Genomic DNA, 19,661 nt, shown 5'->3' with positions numbered 1-19,661 from the left:
AAGGCAGTGGGGATAAGGCAATGGACAAGGAAGGTTAAGAGAGGCTGCTCTGCTCTGCTTCCATGGCCATGACCATTTTTATTATGATATTACCTTAAGATAGAATTGACATACCATAAAACTTACCATTTAGTGGGCAGTTGTCTTAGTTTAACAAATGCATACAGTTTTACAACCTCTACCATTCCATTACCCCTTCCCCAAATTCCCACGTATCCCCTCCACCCACTGATATTCTTTGGTGCAATTCTGTCCCTATGGTTTTGCCTTTTATAAATGCCACCTAAATAAAATCATATAGAATGTAGCCTATTGAGTCTGATGTCTTCCACTAAACATAATACATTTGAGATTTATCAATGCAGTTGAGTGTATAAACTACTGCAGCCTTTCAATAATGCATTTTGTACATGGTTTAAATAGATTGCTACTATTCCTACTGTCTACACAATAAAGCCCAAATTTTGAGCAATCATACACACACAAAAACAATTAGTCAGAATCAGACCCCACTTTTAAGTCCAGGTATTCTATCACACCAGTGGTGCTCATAGTCTCCTGAACTAGGCATTTTTATACCTCAATGCTTTTGCCCATCTATTCCTTTTGAAATGTCCTTCCCTCCTTTCTTTGCTCATCTAGTGAATTCTAATTGTCCTTCAATAGCTCAGATAAATTGTGATCTCTACTGCCTCTCTCACCACCACTACACTATACTTCACACTACACACACACACACACACATTTCCCCTGTTCCTAATCTCCAATGAAGTGTGCTTGTAGAGGAGGTAATGTGGTATAAGTAACACTCTCATTATTGATCTTATAGTACTCTAGCCTATGTCTATTGTAGCCCAGTATACTGTATCATAGTTTTTATGTGACTGCCATATTGGGTAGGTTGAGAAGACTGTTGAAGACAAAAGACTTTGTATGAGCCATGTTTTTCTCCTAGTTCATAGTACAGTTTCCTGTACTGAAAAGGTCTAACAACAACAAAAAAAAAGATGTGTGAAGTAGCACATGAGAGCAGGCATGTTCCCAAATGTTTTTTAAGATGTTTTGTGTTTCATGGACTCCCTATAAATCCCACCCTCTCCCTTCAAAAGAAAAAAAAAACTTTGAAAGTCACTCCTATAGAACATTTCTTTCTTAGAAAAAGAAATATAATTGCTCTTTTTGTTTTCTGTTTCATCCATTTTTGAATTGGCTTATTTCCCACCTAAGCAAAATGAATCATCATTAACAAATACTTAATGGAAATACACTGCCCTTTGTCGTGGAAATTTTAAGATAAACAATATGATTTTAGTAGAATAAATAATTTACTTTTACTTCATGTTCAGACTGTGGTAAGAGTAGCAATAAATACTGTTGAACTGCTTATGGTAGCATTCTACATAACTGCTGTCTTTAACCCAGTATAAAAGAGGTTAACTCTTGTTCATTTCCAAGGCAAACCATTCAATATCACAGTAATCCAAGTCTATGCCCCAGCCAGTAATGCTGAAGAAGCTGAAGTTGAACAGTTCTAGGAAGACCTACAAGACCCTCTAGAACTGCTGCTGCTGCTAAGTCGCTTCAGTCGTGTCCAACTCTGTGCGACCCCTGAGACGGCAGCCCACCAGGCTCCCCCGGCCCTGGGATTCTCCAGGCAAGAACACTGGAGTGGGTTGCCATTTCCTTCTCCAATGCAGGAAAGTGAAAAGTGAAAGTGAAGTCGCTCAGTCGTGTCCAACTCTTAGCGACCCCATGGACTGCAGCCTACCAGGCTCTTCCATCCATGGGATTTTCCAGGCAAGAGTACTAGAGTGGGGTGCCATTGCCTTCTCCGTCTTCTAGAACTAACACCCCCCAAAAGATGTCCTTTATTATAGGAGACTGGAATGCAAAAGTAGGGAGTCAAGAAACACCTAGAGTAACAGGCAAATTTGGCCTTGGAGTACAGAATGAAGCAGGGCAAAGGTTAATAGAGTTTTGCCAAGAGAACATACTGGTCATAGCAAACACCCTTTTATAACAAAGAGAGAAAACTCTATACATGGACATCACCAGATGGTCAATACTGACATTGGATTGATTATATTCACAGCAGCCAAAGATGGGGAAGTTCTATACAGTCAGCAAAAACAAGACTGGGAGCTGACTGTGGCACAGACCATGAACTCCTTATTGCCAAACTCAGACTTAAATTGAAGAAAGTAGGGAAAACCACTAGATCATTCAGGTATGACCTAAATCAAATCCCTTATGATTATACAGTGGAAGTGACAAATAGATTGAAGGGATTAGATCTGATAGAGTGCCTGAAGAATTATGGATGGAGGTTCATGACACTGTAGAGGAGACAGGGATCAAGACCATCCCCAAGGAAAGGAAATGCAAAAAAGGCAAAATGGTTGTCTGAGGAGGCCTTACAAAGAGTTGTGAATAGAAGAGAAGAGAAAGGCAAAGAAGAAAAGAAAAGATATACCCACTGAATGCAGAGTTCCAAAGAACTGCAAGGAGAGATAAGAAAGCCTTCCTCAGCGATCAGTGCAAAGAAATAGAGGGAAAAAAATAGAATGGGAAAGACTAGATATCTCTTCCCAAAAATTAGTGATACCAAGGGAACATTTCATGTAAACATGGGCTCAATAAAGCACAGAAATGGTATGGACCTAACAGAAGCAGAAGATATTAAGAAGAGGTGGCAAGAATATCCAGAAGAACTGTACAAAAAAGATCTTCACGACCCAGATAATCACTATGGTGTGATCTCCAACCTAGAGCCAGACATCCTAGAATGTGAAGTCAAGTGGGCCTTAGGAAGCATCACACAAACAAAGCTAGTAGAGGTAATGGAATTCTAGTTGAGCTATTTCAAATCCGAAAAGACGATGCTGTGAAAGTGCTGTACTCAATATGCCAGCAAGTTTGGAAAACTCAGCAGTGTCTACAGGACTGGAAAAGGTCAGTTTTCATTCCAATCCCAAAGAAAGGCAATGCCAAAGAATGCTCAAACTACCGCACAATTGCACTCATCTCACACGCTAGTAAAGTAATGCTCCAAATTCTCAAAGCCAGGCTTCAAAAGTATGTGAACCGTGAACTTCCAGATGTTCAAGCTGGTTTTAGAAAAGGCAGAGGAACCAGAGATCAAATTGCCAACATCTGTTGGACCATCAAAAAAGCAAGAGAGTTCCAGAAAAATATCTACTTCTGCTTTATTGACTATGTCAAAGCCTTTGATTGTGAACCACAACAAACTGTGGAAAATTCTTCAAGACATGGGAATACCAGACCACCTCACCTGCCTCCTGAGAAATCTGTATGCAGGTCAGGAAGCAAAAGTTAGAATTGGACATGGAACAACAGACTGGTTCCAAATAGGGAAGGAGTACGTCAAGGCTGTATACTGTCAGCCTGCTTATTTAACTTATATGCAGAGTAGATCATGAGAAACGCTGGGCTGGATGAAACACAAGCTGGAATCAAGATTGCTGGGAGAAATATCAATAACCTCAGATATGCAGATGATACCACCCTTATGGCAGAAAGCAAAGAACTAAAGACCCTCTTGAAGAAAGTGAAACAGGAGAGTGAAAAAGTTAGCTTAAAGCTCAACATTCAGAAAACTAAGATTATGGCATCCGGTCCCATCACTTCATGGCAAATAGATGGGGAAACAGTGGAAACAGTGACAGACTTTATTTTTGAGGGCTCCAAAATCACTGCAGATGGTGACTGCAGCCACGAAGTTAAAAGACACCTGCTCCTTGGGAAGAAAATTTATGACCAACGTAGACAGCATACTAAAGAGCAGAGACATTACTTTGTCAACAAAGGTCCATCTAGTGAACGCCATGGTTTTTCCAGTGGTCATGTATGGGTGTGAGAGTTGGACTATAAAGAAAGCTGAATGCCGAAGAATTGATGCTTTTGAACTGTAGTGTTGTAGAAGTCTCTTGAGAGTCCCTTGGACTGCAAGGAGATCCAACCAGTCCATCCTAAAAGAAATCAGTCCTGAATATTCGTTGGAAGGACTGATGCTGAAGCTGAAACTCCAATACTTTGGCCCCCTGAAGCGAAGAACTGTGGGAAAGACCCTGATGCTGGGCAAGATTGAAGGCAGGAGGAGAAGGGAACAGATGATAAGATGGTTGGATGGCATCACCGACTCAATGGATGTGCGTTTGAGTAAACTCTGGGAGTTGGCAATGGACAGACAGGCCTGGCGTGCTGCAATCCATGGGGTCCCAAAGAGTAGGACAATGACTGAGTTACTGAAATGAACTGACTTAACTCGAGAAATTTTCAGGTTCTATTTTATAGCATTTTTGCATCTCATGCCCTTCAAACACATTATACAAATGTACTTTCATGAGAATATTTCTTAAAATGAAAATACTCAGGTTATTAATGGTGTCTTATATGATGAATAAAATTTTGAGTGTTGAATTTAATTTTATTTTAAATTATTTAGCAAACCTTATAATGTTCATTTAGCTTTGCCTTCTTTTAAGGTGTTAGGAAGCTAAGAATTATTGTGAGACTACTTTTGATGCTTCCTTCAGAGTAACTAAAAGCTTCACTTCAGAGTCAGATAAAAAAATGACACTTCTATTGAAAAATATCTTTTAAAAATTTCCATGAATCTCTTTTTATGGCTACTGTTTACCAAGTCATGGTTACTACTCATAGAAATTATAAAGTTCTCATGTGTCTGAATTAGTATTTTCAAAATTAATAAATGTACAGTAACGTCTTAGTTATGTATACTCCAAAGCATCATCATTCAAATACTATTAATATAGAACTGGTAATGGGTAGGACATGGTATCTGAATTTATATTAAGCAATGCCGTGCTTTGGAGTGGTTTTCTCTTTCCAAAAAAATTTAAAGGTGTTCTACAAGAAGCACGCTTTTTTGGGGGAAAATAGTGAATAAGTAAAATAACTTTATATTCAAAAGATTTTAGTCAATTATAAATTTGTGAGAACAGTGTGGGCTGAAATAAAGGTAAGATCTGCTATATAAGGTGAAGTTTCACTAAATAAATAAAAAATATTAACATATTTTAAAGAAATATATATAAGGGGAACAATATATGATGGAAAAAAAGTTTTTACCTTGTGTGAAAATCTTAAGTGCACATTACTGATATATATATAAAACTCATTGTCAGACCAAATGAAGATCTCTGTTTAATAATGCAAGTTATTGTGAGTACATGAAAGAATAAACTGTTTTCTATTAAAAGTAAAAATAAACTCTGTGCTTATACTAATCACTCAATTACATGAGGTTTTTCTGTTTCAATTACCTATGAGGTTTATTCTAAGACATTAAATGTGGATAGTCCTTGTTTTAAAAAAAAAGTCCAGCTATGCTAAAACCTGTTTTCCAAAGCAGTTAAGAGGTAAATAGACACTAGAGAGTTTCCCCTGCAATAGCATCTACTGCTACTGGGGGTGGGGAGAAGGGTGGAGAAATAGTTTTAGGATTTTAACCCCAATTATTACATCCCAAAATTAGAAATTATGATGTTGTACAGATACACAATTATTTATTGAGCTTCTTGAGGCATCTGGGCATAAGGATGATACCAAACTTTAGAATTCAGTACTAGAACAGAAATACAATTTACTGTAAGGTACAATACTACAAACTTACTTATTAAAGTAACAGATACTTTATAAGTTTACATTTCCAAGAAGTTATTAATTTATTCACAATGTATTTTAATTATTGGCTTTGCTTCTCAAAAAGATCATTATTAGAGGGATTTATCTAACTTCAAAGTCTTCTTTCTGCAGCAGCACTATGTTGAACGCTATTAGCTGTTTACTTTGTTTTTGCTTTTTTTTTATGGATACAAGATTCCTGGGTTACAAATTTAAGATCTAATGTAATGATCTAACAACATGCAAGTCTGCAAAGAAAATGTTCACACACCCTTAATGAAAATGGCACTAATGAACTCCATATATATCGTATATATTAATTCTTAGACTACAACTCTTAATCCAGGTGTTCAAGAGTTTACATATCCCACAGTAGGTTAGCCTTCTGTGTAAGAGCTGGTTAAAGAATACTCACTCCTATTGAAAATAAATATGTCCTAAACTCTTGCTTGAACAGAAACTCTTGCCATGGAAACAGACAATGAAAGGAATATTAAAGCCGTTTTATGGTATCTAGTTGCTCCATTAACTCAACTGTACGTGATTGTTTTTGGGACTCTTCTCCAAGTTCAAACATGTCAGGCTTGTTCTTCAAGACTTTCAAGCTGGGACTTATATTAAAAAACAGTGCCAAGCAAGAAGTTTAAGTAAACATAAAACCATCACAGAAACAACTACAGGAATTCAACTTGATTATATAAATTTCTCATCAACACATCAAGTAGTGAAACCAAACATTTTCATTGGATTTACAGTTTATCTTGTTAAGATTTCTTCTTTGACCTATAGATTAGTTGAAAGAATATATATTAATTTTCAAATATATGGATTTGTTCTAAATATTTTTTATAATTATATTTAGTTTTAATTGAATGATGATTGCTTTATAAATACTGTTCGTTTTTTTCTTTTAAACTGATTCCTAGATTAATTGCACTTTGGACAGGGAACATAATCCTACCTTCTGAAATGTGTTGAAAATTTACTTTAGAGCCTAAAATATAGTCATTCTCCATTGAGAAATTAATCCAATGGTATAGTATTTTATGAGGCCAAAATTGTCAAGTCTTTAAATCTTACTGATTTTTAACTTGGCCTATTCCATCAATTATTTAGAGATGTGCTATATAATTGCTTAATAAGATACGGACTACTAGTTTATTCCTGTAGTTTTTTAAAAGTTACTTCTGAAATTCTCCCTCATTCCATTCTGTTGTTGTTGTTTAGTCCCTAAGGCATATCAACTCTTTGCAACCTCATGAAATGAGCACGTCAGGCTTCATTGTCCTTCACTAACTTCCAGAGTTTACTCTGATTTATGTCCATTGAATTGGTGACACTACCTAATGATCTCATCCTCCGCTGCCCCCTTCTTCTCTTACCCTCAATCTTTCCCAGCATCAAGGTCTTTTCCAATGAGTCGGCTCTTTGCATTAGGTGGCCAAAGGATTGGAACTTCCGCATTCTCCTTCCAATGAATGTTCAGGGTTGATTTCCTTTAGAATTGACTGGTTTGATCTTGCTGTCCAAGAGACTTTCAAGAGTCTTCTCCAGCACAATTCGAAAGCATCAATTCTTTGGCGCTCAGCTTTCTTTATGGTCCAACTCTCACATTCATTATGTGACTACTGGAAAAACCACAGCCTTGATTATACAGACCTTTGTCTATAGCAAAGTGATGCCTCTGTTTTTTAATATACTGTCTAGGTTTCTCATCGATTTCCTTCTAAGGAGCAAATATATTTTAATATCCTGGCTGTAGTCACCATCTGCAGTGATTTTGAAGCCTAAAAAACGAAAATCTGTCACTGCTTCCACTTTTGCCCTTCATACTTGCCATGAAATGATGGGACTGGATGCATTTTACCCCTCAGTATTTCATACATTCCATTCTACCCCTTAGTATTTCTTGTAAATTGGTAGTTATTACAACCAGTGGTTTGACTAGATCTCATTTTAATTCTTTGGCAAGTATACTTATGATAGTCCTATTTACTTGCTATTATAGTATATCAGGAATTACAAAGGCTTCAGATAGCTTCATGGTAAACAATCTGCCTGTAATGCTGGAGAGGTAGGAGAAGCAGGTTTGATCCTCGGGTGAGGAAGATTCCCTGGAGGAAGAAGTTGGCAACCCACTCCAGTATTTTTGTCTGGAAAATCTTGGGTTTAAACAGTGCCATGTTTGCACTTGCATGAACCTGTAAGTTAGAGGCTCCTTAAAATTTGCACCCTAGTTGCCACTCTTGCCTCACCCTAGACCTTGCCCTGCAGTGCATGCTGTTGTAGGTCTTTTCTTTTTTCTTTTTGTTTCTCATTATGATGGGGTGAAATTTACCCAATACTGGGAACTGAGAAGGTTCTGTATGAATCTGCTTAAATACTTTAAATATGTTCTTTATGCAGTAAAGGTGGGCTAATCGATGCTTTTATCATCAGTAATGTACCCTAAAGTGATCCTGCCAATATATATTAATAACACTCAATTTATCATGTATTGTTAATTCCTAAGCCTTTATAGTGCTTTCAGCAACTAAGCCAAACTTATGAGTCATTATCATTAAGGTGTTCAAATAATTTATTTACCTTAATCAGGTTCTTTTTCTATATGGTGGCATTTTTTTTTTTTTTTTTAATTCTCAGCTGGGAAACTGTAACAGGCACCTACTCAGTTACTCCAGAATATACTGATATAAAAGAGCAACCTTTAAAAAAAAATCACACTTAATTGCTTTATAAAATTTGTTTCAAAATGCAAGCATCCTAGTCATGGTTTATTTCTATAAGCAAAATGTAACATTTTACCTCTTCCACTAAATACAGTCAGAAAAAATCAAAAGGCAAATTCTTAGAGATGGTTTCAGTGCTGTGGTTCCTGTTTTAGACTGCAAAGGTCTTTTAAGTGGGTTACTGCTAGAATAATTTGTCTGTCAGATTTGCCCCATTTGTGCACCAGGGCTGAGGTTAGAGTTGAAGCAAGGCAGTGCCTAGGGCCGGCTCCCAGGTGGCTAGATGGTAGAGAATCCACCTGTCAATGCAAGAAACATGGGTTTGATCCCTGGGTTGGGAAGATCCCCTGGAGGAGGAAATGGGAACTAACTCCAGTATTCTTGCCTGGGAAATCCCATGGACAGAGGAGTCTAGCAGGCTACGTCATGGCGTCACAAACAGTCAGACACAACTGGGCACGGAGTGCCTAGGGCACAAGATTTAAGGACGCATTCACTTTTAAGGTGGTGCAGATGCACAGTCTTCTTTTCCACCCACGTGATAAGTGAGTTCTTGTATTTAGTGTCCTAGGAGCCTCTATTGCCGTGTTCTAGTTAAGGCTCTGCAGTGCACCTACCCAAATATATTTTAGAATTGACATCGTAGGCGTCAAAAAGTAGTTTTTTCTCAACAACTTTGCCAATAATGCTATGCTCTGAAAACTACCATATCTTTTCAGACGACCTTGCATAAATGTAGCAAACTGACTTTGAAGGAAATACTACTCAACTTTTGATAGCCTGGGTTTTCTGTGTGTGGTTTTTGTTTTTGTATTCTGTTTCTAGACTGTTTCTAGACTTCTTTATGCTCAGTGGCAAAATATTCTGATGATTTCCCTTTAAAGTTTACATTGCTTGATTTTCAAATGTCATTCTGAATGACTATTTTCAGTGGTCATCATTCATGTTTTCTTACAGAAGAGACAACAGAGTTTGGGTTCATTTGCATCTCCACTATAAAACTCATATTTTATCTATGGCACAGCCTGCTAACTGTTCCCTAATATCCATGTTACTTATCTTCCTTAGTAATAGAACCCTTGAGTTTTAGCTGGGTAATGCAATTGACCAGAATAAAGATTCGTTTTTCTGTCTCCTTTGCTAGAGGCAGGTGTGGCTATTTCCCCTCTTTCTTCTTGTTGACTGGAATGGGGCATATCAACTATGGTTCAAGCAGCCATCTTGGGCTACCAGCTGGAAGTCTATACTGAGGATGGTGGATCAGCACAAAAGGAGACTGGGTCCCTGATGGCTTTAAGGCTACCGTGTCAGCACTAGATCATCAACACTGGTAAAAACAGAAATACATGTTTCTCTTATTTAAATTATCATCAAGGATTTTTATTGACGCAGATAATCCTAAATCCAATTGAAACTGCATTAACTGGAGATTTTTATGTTTAGTAAATAACAATTCTGAGAGGATCCTCATTCATATTAAGAAAAAGTAATTGCTGTATCATTTTGTCAACAAATGTCATTTGTTCTTAACCTTTAGCTAAAGTCAACTACACTGAAAGAAGAGTGGCTATGTATTGGAGAGAGGGGAAATTCTAGAACATAAACTATTTTGTAGGGAGATTAAATTATCACTAAAAAAGTAAAGGGAAAATTGAAGGCATTCCAAAGAGACAAGCAATAGAGTTGATGTTTATAACTCAGTCCCAGTTGTATCTTTTGCCTTTGGTTCTGCAAAAATTTCCTCATGTTTTCTAAACAAGTTATCCTTTTTCTTAAGAAAAAAAAAATTAACAAAATGGCTTCCTTCTATTAGTCATAACCAAAAGAACCAATAGACCAGGTGATACATAAAGCAGTGCCTCATTTATTCTGTATTATTGAGGAACAAGGTATTCTGGTAAGTAAGGTATTCCAGTAAATAAAAACTTTACCAGTAACTTAAGCTTATCCAAACCATTGCTCCCTCTGCAAGCTATCATTGAATGAAGTTTGGCATTTTATTTTACAAAATAACTACACATTTATCACTGTATTCAAATAAACTTTGATCTTCATTCCTTTTAATGATTTTCTTTCAAAGTAATGAGGTACTTTCAACTTATATATGAGGAAATTAATAGTTTGGTCATGTGCTTATTGCTTTTCAGCATGAGTGGCCCACAGGCACCATTCTGCACAGTTTTGCATAGACAGATATGGAGGTAAAGAACTTCATATAAGGGGGCCTTTATGTATAAAAACTGAAAAGCATGTTTGTTTTGTGGTTTGAATTTGCTGCTAGGATCAATCAGAGACTGCTGTATGCAACTCTGACTTCGGTATAACCTGGGCTTCTTACAGTTTCTGCAAATTGTAAGTACTCAGAAATGTACAAGTATAAAACCTGGGTCTCTATAAGAGCATTCGAGAAAGATGTAATAATATGAGTGAAGGCTTGAGTCACTTGGCTGAGCCTTTAGATATGAATAATGTTTCCACTTTCAGAGATGGAGTAAGTGGACAGTGTTTCATTGCTAATCACTGGAGTTCAACTAATCAGGCTTTCTGAGGGAGCCCTTCTCGTGGCTGTGTGGGCGCAGGAGGGCCTAGAGGAGCTATCCCACATTGAAGGTCAGGAAGGGTGGTGGTGAGGAGATACCCCTCGTCCAAGGTAAAGAACAATGGCTGCGCTTTGTTGGAGGAGCCATGAAGAGATACCCCACGCTCAAGGTAAGAGAAACCCAAGTAAGACAGTAGGTGTTGCAAGAGGGCATCAGAGGGCAAACACACTGAAACCATAATCACAGAAAACTAGTCAATCTAATCACACTAGGACCACAGCCTTGTCTAACTCAATGAAACTAAGCCATGCCCGTGGGGCAACCCAAGATGGCCGGGTCATGGTGGAGAGATCTGACAGAATGTGGTCCACTGAAGAAGGGAATGGCAAACCACTTCAGTATTCTTGCCTTGAGAACCCCATGAACAGTATGAAAAGGCAAAATGATAGGATACTGAAAGAGGTACTCCCCAGATCAGTAGGTGCCCAATATGCTACTGGAGATCAGTGGAGAAATAACTCCAGAAAGAATGAAGGGATGGAGCCAAGCAAAAAGAATACCCAGCTGTGGATGTGACTGGTGATAGAAGCAAGGATGTGACTAGTGATAGAAGCAAGGTCCAATGCTGTAAAGAGCAATATTGCATAGGAACCTGTAATGTCAGGTCCATGAATCAAGGCAAATTGGAAGTGGTCAAACAAGAGATGATAAGAGTGAATGTTGACATTCTAGGAATCAGCGAACTAAAATGGACTGGAATGGGTGAATTTAGCTCAGATGACCATTATCTACTACTGCGGGAAGGAATCCCTCAGAAGAAATGGAGTGGCCATCATGGTCAACAAAAGAGTCTGAAATGCAGTACTTGGATGCAATCTCAGAAACAACAGAATGATCTCTGTTCCTGTCCAAGGCAAACCATTCAATATCACAGGAATCCAAGTCTATGCCCCAACCAGTAATGCTAAAGAAGCTGAACGGTTCTATAAAGACCTACAACACCTTTTAGAACTAATACCCAAAAAAGATGTCCTTTTCATTATAGGGGACTGGAATGCAAAAGTAGGAAGTCAAGAAACACCTGGAGTAACAGGCAAGTTTGGCCTTGGAATACGGAATGAAGCAGGGCAAAGACTAATAGAGTTTTGCCAAGAAAATGCACTGGTCATAACAAACACCCTCTTCCAACAACACAAGAGAAGACTCTATACATGGACATCACCAGATGGTCAACACCGAAATCAGACTGATTATATTCTTTGCAGCCAAAGATGGAGAAGCTCTATACAGTCAGCAAAAACAAGACCAGGAGCTGACTGTGGATCAGACCATGAACTCCTTATTGCCAAATTCAGACTGAAATTGAAGAAAATAGGGAAAACCACTAGACCATTCAGGTATGACCTAAATCAAATCCCTTATGATTATACAGTGGAAGTGAGAAATAGATTTAGGGTCTAGATCTGATAGACAGAGTGCCTGATGAACTATGGAATGAGGTTCGGGACATTATACAGGAGACAGGGATCAAGACCATCCCCATGGAAAAGAAATGCAGAAAAGAAAAATGGCTGTCTGGGGAGGCCTTACAAATAGCTGTGAAAAGAAGAGAAGCGAAAAGCAAAGGAGAAAAGGAAAGATATAAACATCTGAATGCAGAGTTCCAAAGAATAGCAAGAAGAGATAAGAAAGCCTTCTTCAGCGATCAATGCAAAGAAATAGAGGAAAACAACAGAATGGGAAAGACTAGGGATCTCTTAAAGAAAATCAGAGATACCAAAGGAACATTTCATGCAAAGATTAGCTCGATAAAGGACAGAAATGATATGGACCTAACAGAAGCAGAAGATATTAAGAAGAGATGGCAAGAATACACAGAAGAACTGTACAAAAAGATCTTCACGACCCAGATAATCACGATGGTGTGATCACTGACCTAGAGCCAGACATCCTAGAATGTGAAGTCAAGTAGGCCTTAGAAAGCATCACTACGAACAAAGCTAGTGGAGGTGATGGAATTCCAGTTGAGCTTTTCCAAATCCTGAAAGATGATGCTGTGAAAGTGCTGCACTCAATATGCCAGCAAATTTGGAAAACTCAGCAGTGGCCACAGGACTGGAAAAGGTCAGTTTGCATTCCAGTCCCAAAGAAAGGCAATGCCAAAGAATGCTCAAACTACCGCACAATTGCACTCATCTCACACACTAGTAAAGTAGTGCTCAAAATTCTGCAAGTCAGGCTTCAGCAATATGTGAACCGTGAACTTCCAGATGTTCAAGGTGGTTTTAGAAAAGGCAGAGGAACCAGAGACCAAATTGCCAACATCCACTGGATCATTGGAAAAGCAAGAGAGTTCCAGAAAAACACTTATTTCTGCTTTATTGACTATGCCAAAGCCTTTGACTGTGTGGATCACAATGAACTGTGGAAAATTCTGAAAGAGATGGGAATACCAGAACACCTGATCTGCCTCTTGAGAAATTTGTATGCAGGTCAGGAAGCAACAGTTAGAACTGGACATGGAACAACAGACTGGTTGCAAATAGGAAAAGGAGTACGTCAAGGCTGTATATTGTCACCCTGCTTATTTAACTTATATGCAGAGCACATCATGAGAAACGCTGGACTGGAAGAAACACAAGCTGGAATCAAGATTGCCGGGAGAAATATCAATAACCTCAGATATGCAGATGATACCACCCTTATGGCAGAAAGTGAAGAGGACCTAAAAAGCCTCTTGATGAAGGTGAAAGTGGAGAGTGAAAAAGTTGGCTTAAAGCTCAACATTCACAAAACGAAGATCATGGCATCCGGTCCCATCACTTCATGGGAAATAGATGGGGAAACAGTGGAAACAGTGTCAAACATTATTTTTGGGGGCTCCAAAATCAGTGCAGATGGTGACTGCAGCCATGATATTAAAAGGCACTTACTCCTTGGAAGGAAAGTTATGACCAACCTAGATAGCATATTGAAAAGCAGAGACATTACTTTGACAACAAAGGTTCATCTAGTCAAGGCTATGGTTTTTCCTGTGGTCATGTATGGATGTGAGAGTTGGACTGTGAAGAAGGCTGAGCGCCGAAGAATTGATGCATTTGAACTGTGGCGTTGGAGAAGACTCTTGAGAGTCCCTTGGACTGCAAGGAGATCCAACCAGTCCATTCTGAAGGAGATCAGCCCTGGGATTTCTTTGGAAGGAATGATGCTGAAGCTGAAACTCCAGTACTTTGGCCACCTCATGCGAAGAGTTGACTCACTGGAAAAGACTCTGATGCTGGGAGGCATTGGGGGCAGGAGGAGAAGGGGACGACAGAGGATGAGATGGCTGGATGGCATCACTGACTTGATGGTCGTGAGTCTGAGTGAACTCCGGGAGTTGGTGATGGACAGGGAGGCCTGGCGTGCTGCGATTCATGAGGTCGCAAAGAGTCGGACACGACTGAGCGACTGATCTGATCTGATCTTCTCCACATGATCAGACTTATTTCACCATCCAATGTGTGGGGGCGGATGGGGGGGGGGGAGCTTCTCCACGTTATCATAAGTGCAAGTTGAATTTTTAAAAATTCTTTATCATTGACAATTAACTATTTATATTGTGATTTTTATGGAATTAGGTGTACAGTGCTTAGTAAAATACCTTTGTGCTGTATTTGGCAACAAGGTCATTTATGTACCTAAGCTCTTATTATCTGACTCGCATTTTACACTAAGTTGCATGAATCATATCTAGGAGTTCAGAGTTATATACTTATTAACTTAAATTCAGTCAGTAAATGGTGATCAGCCACCATTGAGCCTAATTTATCATTTTATCTTATTGGATGCTTGTGTTTTAAATGTCAGGTTACTTCCCTAAACATTGGTCTTTTTTACCAAGTTGGCTTAAAAAGTGTCATAGTTTTCTCAATTTCCAAATGCAGAAATCAATGGTCTGGAGTGAGGAGTTTATATAGATTTATGACACTGGGGGAATCTTAACTGTCTTTAGGTGGGTAGTTTGAATTTTATTTACAATATAAGTATAGGCTTATTATCTGTTTAAATTCTGGTCTTGGCTTTTTTTCCATAAATTTTCTTAAAAATAAGTAGTTTCAGGTTACAGGTGGAGGAAAGTACTCATCTGGCTGAGCACTCATTCTATGACAGTGATTAGCCTCTGCAGTCAAATGCTACTGAGTGCAGTTTAGCACTTTGTTATCCAAAACAAAATATAAATATTTGGTATAAATATTCTTTTATTATTCAACTGAATTTTGAGTCTGTTTTCTTTTCCCAAAAGCTTTATTTGAAATATTGCTTCCTTTTCAATTTAAAAATATAGTAAATAATTGGCCAAGAAGCATATTGTTTTAGGCATCAAAACACTAATTTTAGTATATATATTTTTATATAAAATACACTGTCCTGCTTTCCTAAACAGAACATTGTATACGAAGCATAATAAGACTTTTTCATGTTGACTCAAGGTTGTCAAATGGTCATTATTTTACCAAGCTTTAATACTGCAAACAAAGTCTTCAGGAACTACTTGGATATGCACACACATAAACGCACATACACACACACAAACAAGTCTATTCCTATAATAAGCTCCATGCCACTGTTCTTTTTCAGCTATCATTTATCATTTTTGATTATCATCAATATGCCATTGATTCTAATCTTCTTTATCTCACACATAACTGCAGTTAGTAGTTTTCAATTTCTTACCTTTTTTTTTTGGCAATGGTTCATTTTTTTTCCCCCAAATGAAATCTTACGTAAATATACAAAATAAAAAGAATTTCCAAAGTGCTATGGAAATGGAACAGAAGACCAAGTTTTCTATTATTAAGCCTCTATACCTGGTTACCACTGCACAACACTAAGGTATCTGATGGAACCCCAGGCCACCACGAAGCTAATACTGCTGGTCAAACCTGAGAGTAACTTTCTCTATTTTGAGGGATGAATTTGGGGGGGAAATGTCATCTAGTACCTTGTACAAAAGGCAACAATAAAAAAAGATCCATGATCTCATTACTCAATAGCCTCTCAGTATAACAAACAAAAAGAGAAAAAAAAACATTTTATAAAATTCAAATATTTAAACAACATAGAAAGGGAAAAAAGGAAAAGAAATGCCTCCTTCAACCTTGTGCATACCCACCATCCCCTCAAGATCTTTCTCCTTGAAGTTACTTGTGAGTCCTTCCAAACTGTATAGGAGCATGCATGTCTGTCTACATGTGTATATGTGTGTGAATAAAGCCTTTTAAATAAAACTTTATACATACAAAAGTTACCATACTATACAGTTATGCACTTTGTTTTTTTCTCATTTAATAATAATATCAGCAATCTTTTTTAAAATTAATCTTTCATAGTTGTGTTTCACACAGTTGAGTTATCCAAATTAACTTCCAGATCAGCAGGTTACTGTGAATACAACTGATTGTGTGTCTGAACACGATGAGGCATTTTCCAAGCCAAGCATGGTGGTAAAATGCTCAGTTTTCCCCATAAAGATAATTTATTCCACAATATGTCTACAACAGAACACCACCCTCAAAATAACATAAAAAATAGCTATATTATACTTCACTACAATAGAATTCAATCACCGTGAGTAACAATATTTCTATGGAAAAATGTATTTAGAGTTCTAACTTGGAACTGGAAATACCTCTCTACAGGTAGAAAGGCACAATGGGAAACGTGGGTTTTAGACTCAAAAAACCTGAATTTTAATCCTGGCACTGTCAATACTAGCTTTATCACTTTGAGCAAGTTACTTAACTAAGGTTCAGTTTCTCAGTGTAAAAAGGAAATAATGGTATTTATTTCTCAGGTTGTTTTGTCGATCAAATGAAGTTATAGAACATTGCCTGGCATACAACAGGGTACCATTAAATTCCTTTCTATTCACCTATGAAGAGATTTGGAGAAGGCAATGGCACCCCACTCCAGGACTCTTGCCTGGAGAATCCCATGGATGGAGGAGCCTGATAGGCTACAATCCATGGAGTCACTAACAGTCGGACACGACTGAGCAACTTCACTTTCACTTCACTTTCATGCACTGGAGAAGGAAATGGCAACCCACTCCAGTGTTCTTGCCTGGAGAATCCCAGGGACAGAGGAGCCTGTTGGGCTGCCGTCTATGGGGTCGCACAGAGTCGGACACGACTGATGCGACTTAGCAGCAGCAGCATGAAGAAATTAGGATTTTGTGATTAGCTTCAAACTTCAATGGCCTACAGAAGGGGGACAGGGAGACAGAGTAGGCAACAGAATAGAGATTCAGGGAAACAGGACATTTGTAGGTATTCTTGATGGTTAGAATGGATAAAGAATCTAAACATTAGCTTTTTGATTTTGACCAATGCCTCAATTGCCACCTTTATTTTTGCTCTCACGGGTATAGGAATTGACCATCTCTTTTGCTTTATATTTCTATTCTCTACTGCCTTCATTTATAGACTCCACTCCCAACTTCCCTAGCCAATAGCAAGACAGAATTTAGTCCTAGTTTCTCCTCCTGAAGTTACACACAGTTAAACACACCTGATATAAAAACACACACCTGGAGACTGACTTACAGAATGGCAGAGTGAGGACCTCAGTGAACTCACTTCCCCTCAAACAACGAAAATAAAAGCAAACAAACTATTTCAGAACTCTGGCATTTAATGAAAGGCACAGAATGAACTATAAAATACAACAGGAACTACTGAAATTTGATGCCCTTGAGAAAAGCAGCAGCCCAGGCATCTGAGATGGAATATGGTCCAGAGAGCACGTAATTAATGAATATGCCAGTTCCAATCCTGTCTGTTGGCTGGGGGACCTGTGACCTTTATCCTTCTGAGTTCAAGTTCATCTCTTTTCCCCCCTAACTACCTGTGAGAATTAAATAATATCATATGGTAACAACAACAACACACTCATGAGTACTGTCGTGAGTTATTTACCTTAAAAGACTTGCTAAATCCAACATCTCTACCTTTCAAATGAAAGATATACTATTTGCAGTCAAACCATTTAGAGGCTTTAGACTTTGTTCTAAGACTGCGCTTTACCTTTCCATGAAGTTATTATCCATTAACATTTCTAAAAAAGAATGACAATAAGGCCACAATTGTAATCTGACATAAATCAAAGGGACAATATTGAAATTCTTCAGCAGAGTATTTCTCTGCACTGGGTGTCAATCTTTCTGGTAACATTTCTCAAAAAGATGATTTCTGTTCTTTCCTCTATATTAGAGTAACCTGTCTATCATGACTAGCTACTTTAGAGTATATCCTTTTTTCAAAGCACCAACGCTACAATTATACTGCCTTTCTCCCTCTGACTTCAAAACAGCATTTAAAAAGCAAATCTTAACCCAGACAATCCAATCTATAACGTACTATAAATTTATAGACTTCCAAATGTATATACTATGTTGCAGTATAATGGATTTACTTATATTTTTTTATACCATCAAAATATTAATAGCTAACCATAACTGTTCTTAATTTGAAAACAAACAAACATTAATATACGTTTTAATAAGATTAAACTCCTACCTTAGGAGAAGTGGCGAGATCTCTTCCTGCAGAAACACCTGTGTTTTCATTTACTCCTCCTGTCTTTGGTGAGATGGCTGGTGGGGCTGGGGCTTTTCTTTTTACTCTCCTTTCAGTTTCCAGTTCTTGAACTGGACTTAGCAAATTGTTTGGAGGAGGAGTCGGTTTAGGTTCATAAAAAGGATTTGATCTAAATGAAAAGGATTTACTGTTAATCTTTATAAAAATAGTTTATTCCCAACTAAAATACTGTAATACCTTTATTTATAAAACTAGAAAATACTGAAAATCATAAGGAAAAACCCAAACCAATGATAACTTACAATTTGGAAATAGGCACAATTAATCTTTTGTTTTGTAAATCATTAACAATAAAATCTTCCCTTTTAAGAAGTATTTTAAAATCTTTAAAATACAAAGTCACACTCAGCTTGCTATATACAGACCCTTGGGAAAATGTTTGTAATGAAAGTAAATCCTATGTATTCTCCACATCCACAGAAAAGGAAATAAGATGAGGAAACATTTATTTTTTAATGCTCCTCTCACCAAACCTTTTTTCCCTTGCATTTCATCTCTTCCTCTGTGTTAAAATTCACTTGTTAGGTACTATCCTTTAGAAGTTCATTCAGTGAAGCTCTTTTAATAGCAAATTCTCCCAGGCACTGAAAATGTCTTTATTTCAGTCTCATACTTAAATGATAGTTTAGCTGGGTAGTTTATTCTAGTTGTTAGTTAATTCACCTCAGTGCTTTGAAATAGTAGCCCACTGTTGGCTTGCTGCTAAGTCACTTCAGTCACGTCTGACTCTGTGGACCCCATAGATGGCAGCCCACCAGGCTCCCCCATCCCTGGGATTCTCTAGACAAGAATACTGGAGTGAGTTGCCATTTCCTTCTCCAATGCATAAAAGTGAAAAGTCAAAGGGAAGTCACTCAGTCGTGTCGGACTCTCAGCAACCCCATGGACTGCAGCCTACCAGGCTCCTCTGTCCATGGGATTTTCCAGGCAAGAGTACTGAAGTAGGGTGTCATTGCTTTGTCCACTGTTGGCTTAGTACTGTTCTTTTGTAATTTATCTCGTTTCTGGTTGTTGTTAAGGTCTCCTTATGTCTGGTTTTGAGCAATCTTACTACAACATGTCTAAATGTGTACTTCTTTTAATTT

At 37.9% G+C, this 19,661-nt stretch overlaps 1 protein-coding gene across 8 annotated transcripts in view; it reads right to left on the bottom strand.

Moving 5' to 3' along the window:
• EHBP1 (EH domain binding protein 1) overlaps positions 1 to 19,661 on the bottom strand; it is a 355,442-nt gene that overhangs the window by 151,753 nt on the left and 184,028 nt on the right. For all 8 annotated transcript variants that reach the window (XM_027555607.1, XM_027555611.1, XM_027555610.1 and 5 more), the window contains one exon: positions 18,496 to 18,685. In XM_027555607.1, the coding sequence (XP_027411408.1) occupies positions 18,496 to 18,685 (190 nt within the window). The remainder of the gene's footprint in view (positions 1 to 18,495; positions 18,686 to 19,661) is intronic.

The sequence above is a fragment of the Bos indicus x Bos taurus genome, chromosome 11 (genome assembly GCF_003369695.1).
Source record: "Bos indicus x Bos taurus breed Angus x Brahman F1 hybrid chromosome 11, Bos_hybrid_MaternalHap_v2.0, whole genome shotgun sequence".
NCBI classification, from domain to species: Eukaryota; Metazoa; Chordata; class Mammalia; order Artiodactyla; family Bovidae; genus Bos; species Bos indicus x Bos taurus.
This window is presented reverse-complemented; position numbering and strand designations above follow the sequence as displayed.